This window comes from Temnothorax curvispinosus, unplaced genomic scaffold (genome assembly GCF_003070985.1).
Source record: "Temnothorax curvispinosus isolate PA1 unplaced genomic scaffold, ASM307098v1 QBEX01004937.1, whole genome shotgun sequence".
Taxonomy (NCBI): domain Eukaryota; kingdom Metazoa; phylum Arthropoda; class Insecta; order Hymenoptera; family Formicidae; genus Temnothorax; species Temnothorax curvispinosus.
The window spans coordinates 4,611-11,075 of record NW_020214717.1 but is presented as its reverse complement, the minus strand read 5'-3'; the positions used below and the strand labels follow the sequence as shown (position 1 = coordinate 11,075).

The 6,465-nt window shown below is 35.0% G+C and overlaps 1 protein-coding gene across 3 annotated transcripts; it reads left to right on the top strand.

Moving 5' to 3' along the window:
• The first annotated feature begins 1,447 nt into the window (after positions 1 to 1,447).
• Positions 1,448 to 6,235, top strand: LOC112454262 (PI-PLC X domain-containing protein 1-like). 3 transcript variants are annotated; one of them, XM_025015553.1, is made up of 7 exons: positions 1,448 to 1,779; positions 2,102 to 2,292; positions 3,072 to 3,254; positions 3,858 to 4,089; positions 4,423 to 4,776; positions 5,122 to 5,309; positions 5,469 to 6,235. In XM_025015553.1, exons 2-7 carry the CDS (start codon positions 2,244 to 2,246, stop codon positions 5,828 to 5,830), a joined length of 1,368 nt encoding a protein of 455 aa, XP_024871321.1. In that variant the 5' UTR covers positions 1,448 to 1,779; positions 2,102 to 2,243; the 3' UTR covers positions 5,831 to 6,235. The 3 variants fall into 3 exon arrangements, with proteins under 3 accessions (XP_024871321.1, XP_024871320.1, XP_024871322.1); XM_025015552.1 differs by having other exon boundaries at positions 2,089 to 2,292; XM_025015554.1 differs by having other exon boundaries at positions 2,067 to 2,292.
• Positions 6,236 to 6,465: the final 230 nt, after the last annotated feature.

Sequence of the window (6,465 nt, the reverse complement as noted above, 5' to 3'; positions counted from 1 at the left end):
GAGCCAAGTATGACAGTTTTATCTTAAAAACGCTTTAAACAATTTAAAATTTGTAATGAAGTCCGCGGCTAGATAATGCAATTGTATAGTACACAAATACAATCATAATATTACATTTTATTGACGACTATATGTTAGCGCCAGTTTTTTATAGCAACTTTTTTTTCAAATAAATAATTACTCACTATATTAGTATATAAGAATGTACATATAAATGATACAGATACAGGTACAATAACCATATTAGATTTTACTGAATTATAAGTTGGTGCTAGTTTTCGATATCAAATCTTTAAAAAATGGTCCACTCAAAAGTTGAATGATAATAATAATGTGTATTTTCTATTGATTTTTCGTAAGTGCAACGATGCACCGGAAATGCAATTAAACTTTTTTCTTTAATAGATTTTTTGCATAAACATCAGATTCTTTTGGACATTCTGTGTATAAAAGTATTAGGATTAGGCGCTCAAAAAAGAAATATTTCACGAGATATTTTATACTTTATCCCGACATTATACTTTTACATAAAATATAAAATATTTCGTAAACTATTCATTTTTTTTTATATACCATACATCTTTTTATCTAATATTTGTATGTACAGAATGACGAGATGAATCAATTGATGTAATTGATGTAAAGAAAACATAATTTACTTTAAATTATGAGCAATTGTTTTTTTTCCGGACAAAGTTTTGCAAGATGAAAAGTTGTTTCAGAATTTAGTCAGGATTATGTATTTTTGAAGATAAAAGGTTGAATCATCCTGTGTGTCTCACCAACGTTTTACATTTACGCGACTTCGCTGCGCGTAAATTTGGCGTGAGATGCGGTAGCTTCTCATATCTTCTTGATATCTTCATCGAATAAATTCTATGAGTAACGTTTACAAATTATTCATTGTTGTATTGCGGCGCGGAGCCAACATATACAAACGCGATTTGTAACGTACCCACGATCGCGATCTAGCCCAACAAAATGTAGTCCTACGTACCATAAAATGCCCTAAAGTGTCATCGATAAATCGCGATCTGCAGCCCCGATCTATACGTAACGATTAATCTGTTTTGCTCTCACGACGCGTTCCCTCCTGACGTGCAGTGTCCCCTCTGCGCACGATGCACGAGGGCGATAATTCAATGTAGAAACTGAATCCGTTCTACCAACCTCCACCGATCGGTCGGTCGAGTTCGCATCCATCGCGCCGGTTCTCCCTCGAAACTATATATTCCGCGACGGCGTATGCAGGAAATGGTATTTAACAGGCCGGGCCGGGTCCGACCCCGAGTGTAGCCGCACGTAGCCGATAGTCAATGGTGATGGAGAGGCGGACGTATAGGGCGAAGAGAGAAGGAAAACCAACGAGTAACTGGGTTCCCTCCTCGCGTTCAATTGACGCGTCCGAGGAAGTGACGGAAGGATGGAAGCACAATGTACTTGAACGTCCCATAAGCGGGTTCTACATTAGACTACTCCGGTTACCGGATAGTAGTTCGTTCGACTGCCTATCGTTCGGTTGTCGGGTTGACTCAGCTGGGGATCACTGCGTGTGCGTCGTTAGCAGTCGGCATCTGAATTCGTTTTCCGTACGATTTCCATTCCGCGCGGCGTTTCCGTGAGTTTATCGATGTGACGATAATGTTTGACCTGATCGAGAGATTCTCTTGCGCGTGACGGAAGTCAAACGTAGATCGTAATCGTAAACACCGGTCGTCATCGCGCGTTACCGAACGCGGGGGATTATATTTCTAAAACTACACGGCGCTTGTATATAGGGTAATTATTCGCTCGCAGAGAAAACGGGACGAATTTTTGGTACTTTTCGATGAAAATGTGGTTTTACTAATAATACGTAGATATATCTGATAAAAAATTTCACTGCTGCTTAAACTTCAGCCAAAAGTACAAAGATGAAGCTCCATATATTTTCCTACGAAAGTTTTTTCAACATTTCTGTATCTTTTATTGTTTTCTTTACAATCCTTGATGCAACGTTTATGTAGAAAATATTCTTGACTCTATAAAAGTGAAGATTTATATATATTTGTCATTATTTAATGAAGGCAACATTGTTGCGTGAACAAGTTGTGAATTTCAGACAACCTGAAGACTTTTGTATCCGTTATGCTCGAAGAAATCAGAAACTGTTTGACTGAAATACGATTGCACAATATTTGCTGACATCGGAAGATTGGAGACTGTAGATAAATAATTTTGAACGAAATCTCATCGTTTCAATCATGCTGAAGGGAATTATTGTGCTGATTCTCCATGTCTTCTGCGATGTTGGTGAGAATTTAAACTATTGCGTTTAGGTTACGCAAGGTTTTTTTAGCACAATTTATATTATATTGCTGGAAATGTAAAATAACATGTTTAAAGAAAATATTTTTAAATAATCTGAAAAAAAAAACTGAATATTATCGAAAGTAAATCGTTACGTTATGTAAATATACGAATAAAAAGCAAATGTTTTTTTACAGTACTGGGGCAGTTAATACACTAATTTTCGTTCAAACATTTCGTTCAAATACAAAAAGTGTAAAAAAATATGAAGATAAATATTGCTGATATTTACATAATTTTGCATTTCTGCATATTTGTATGTATTTTTTTTCTTTTTTACTAAAAGCGATATATACTTGCAATTAGTATAAATCATAATGTTCTGGTAAAATCAAAATAAACTTGCAAACGTAAAAAACGGTTTTGCTGATGTAAAAATTTATCTAGATTAGAGATATAGATACAGATCTGAAAATAATTTTGTTAGAATTTAAAAATAATTACGCAGAAGCTCAAGCTGATTGCTAGAATGTCAAAATTTTTTGCAGAATTATCGTCTTGCTTGAACGCTCTATATAATTATTAACTATGGTAAAATTATTTTCAGATTTGAAACTAGCTAAATTTTTAAATACTTCAGCAAAACCGTTCTTTCTATGTGTAATTTGAAAAGCGCGAATAACTAATTTTTCTGGGATGAAGATTTAAGAGATAAATTTGTTTCTTTTTCTATTAATTATTGTATTCTATTTCTCAATTAATCTTCCTGTTTTTGCTTTCAGCATTGGCGGGGCAGTGCGGAAAAGTGTGGGTCACGGTTTCCTCTTTGTGGAGACCAATCGCCGCGAGCGATAAGGTGGTCGATGCCGAATTAGAAGTAAATTGGGAATTCGATTGTCCGGCGGGCACAAGATATTCAGATACCCAGATCAAGGTGTTCACTGCTGACCCGTTAGCAGCACATAGTAATAAATTTTGTTTGATTCTCTTGTGTGTACCGTATTCCGCTGCCAGAGATAGCAGTTAGACTCGAAAAATTAACGTGTATCTTCTATTTTATTTACATATTAATTATTGTATTGTCATATATCAAGATTACAATATTTATCGTTATGATTTATTACAAAACACAAGACATTATATGGCATGACAGTAATTTGTAATAACTGCAGTTAAATTTGTTTTACTTCAAAGTCTTCAATATATTTATTCTCATGTAGAAATTCCATCAACAAAGTTTAAAAGTTTATTTTGCGTTCGTGTTTCATTGATTGCTTAGTACAGATCACCAGCTTATGCGCATTGAAACGCTTCGAGTCCCCCCCTCCGTTAAAACTTGTTCGCTAAGTCTCTCTCTTCCGCCTATCGCATTCAATTTGAAAACATTGATCCATTCGAAATGAATCCCCCCGATAGTTTTGAATCGTTTCCAATCCGATTTATCTTACAGAATGAATCGTCGTGAAATCGAACGCATCCATCCCTCATCACATTTTCTCACCGTAAAGCTATCGAACTTTGAATACCGAAAAATTTGTCGGCGCAACCACGGCTCCCATTTGTTCCAGACAAAATGATCAAGCCTGAACTGATCTTGACTTCCTTACAACGTCCTCGGGGATATTACAGGACGAATATTACGGTGGGTCGTCCGCCGCTTCCAGGAGGGTGGGACACGAAAGATGGGGCGACTCTTCCGGGATCGCACTGTCTCGATTATTATGCAATCCTTTACAAAGATGGTCACATGTTTTCCATGTCTTGTCTGCAAATTTGGCCAACTTGGATGTACGATTTGAGGTACTATAATTTTTTTACACGTCTTTAAAACTCCGAATTAAAGTATCACTTTTAATTCGAAAATAATTTACCCTTTTAACTCCAAAACATTTTAAAACGTTCATATAAGTATGTTACAAAAAGAATAAATCAAGCGGCAGAAATGTCAGACGATACTTATGAAGATTCAAAAAATTGCGAAAGATCTGTGATACATATTACACGTGTAACATAAACGTATTGTTTGCAATTATTTTTTACTATTACAAATCTGACGGACCAGGAATATTCATAAGCAATTTTTTATAGCAATTGACTGCTGTCAATACACAATGTTTCTTTGTATTGTTAAAGGAGGGAAATTGGCATGCTTCCTATCGGCAGCTTGATGATACCTGGGACACACAATTCTGGCTGTTACAAGCACGGTGATCTGACGCGCCGGGATGCTTTTCAGCGGTATTTGCTGACACAAGATCGTGACGTTTGGACACAGCTAGTGCACGGTATAAGATATCTGGATATCAGAGTTGGATATTATCCATCGATACCGAATGGCACCGCACTTGACGAGGACGGGAATCATATCAATAGATTCTGGGTAAACCACGACGTCATTCGCATTACACCTCTTTCGGAGATCTTAAAGGATGTAAGAGACTTTTTGGATGTAGCGAGGGGTGAAGTTGTCATTATGGACTTTCACAGGTGAGTCGCGCTATATCCAATATAGCGTTGTACATTTCAAATTCACGCGTTTATTGAAAATTAAATTCGTGTTAATGGCCGTAAAAATCGGAAAAACGTAAAAAAATTACATTACGAGAGAATTGCAAAATATATAACATAATTAATTACTAACTCACTCAATTAATTTTAATTAACTTTTAACATTCATTAATGCATTAAAAAGTAAAAAACATTTCTCTTATATGTTTGAATATGTGTTCCCATATTAAGCGTTATTTGTCACAAAAAAGTTATTAATAAGTATACTCCAAAATATATTCAAGTTCTGTAATAATAAATTAACGTAAGAATTATAATAAACAGATTTCCTGTGGGCTTCGAAGGTAGGCCAAATAGGCATAGGAAGTTGCTAACTATTTTACATCGAGAATTCGAAAACTTAATCCTGAAGCCGGACAGAGGAATCGAAGGTTTAGGGCCGACATTAAATGATATTTGGACCGGCGGCAAAAGATTAATTATTTGTTATGGTGACAAGCACACAGTAAACGGTAAAACATCTTTCTTGTTTGGCAATTTTTTTTAATTTGTCAATATCTACAAATTTATTCATCATCTTACAATTTGCAAGTTTAATTCGTTAAAATTCTTTAAAACCTTCTAGCTAGTAATCGTTTATAATAATTTCCGTTAAATTCCTTTAAATTCAGAATACGATTGGTTGTGGCCGCCTTTGACGCAGGTATGGGGCAATCAGCAAACCGTGGAAGGTTTGTTCGAGTATTTGGACGAAGAAATTTTGGGATCAAAGAAACGTAGGAATAGCCAGAATCCATTATGGGCAGTAATGGCGGAATTGACGCCGTTCCCATTAGACTTTTTTTTCAATCCGTCTGGCGGACTTCGGCAGATGGCCGATTCCGTTAATCGAAATCTCACTGTCAAGTTCCAAGAGGAGTGGTGGAAGGAAACGAATATCGTCGCCACAGATTTTTTTCTCGGAAATGATCTGATCTGGGTATCGAGAATGTCGAACATAAAGAAAAGTAATATCGCGCAATGGCGTTTATAGTTCGTATATAAGAGAATTCCCTTGATAATAATTCCCTTGATGATTTGTTCCTTGTTTTGAAAATGGCAAAAGAATATTATGGCAAAGTGAAACAATAACTTCACAATCGAACTTTCATGAATCTTAATAAAGCCGGAATAGTGTATATTAATATGAATTGATATTTACGCGTGAGATTATTCAGTTGTATGAATTTCACAAAAAAAATGTAAGAAACTAACTCATCTATTTATTGTACAATATTGTTGCAATTGCAATAAAACTTTGTGTAAACAATAATAATACAATCTATTAAACAATTTCAGTTTGCAAATTTTTAGTGACAGATTGTAACAACAAATGTTAAAGGTTTTAGAAATACTATAGTATCGTACAATAATAAATGTAATAAATATTTCAACATTCCTATTTACATTTATTCAAATATAAGTAAATATGTGAGGTTTTAAATTCGCGAGAAAATTCTCCATTCCATAGAAATACAAATAAAATTACCGCAATGCATGATTATGCTATTCAGTTAAGATACAAAAGTTTCTTTCGTGGAAACCATAATTTTTCTTAGGTGTCTTTCCTATCATTTTTCGTGATCTAAGTATCTTCGTTGTCTTTTGATATAAAAATTGTTGAAAATC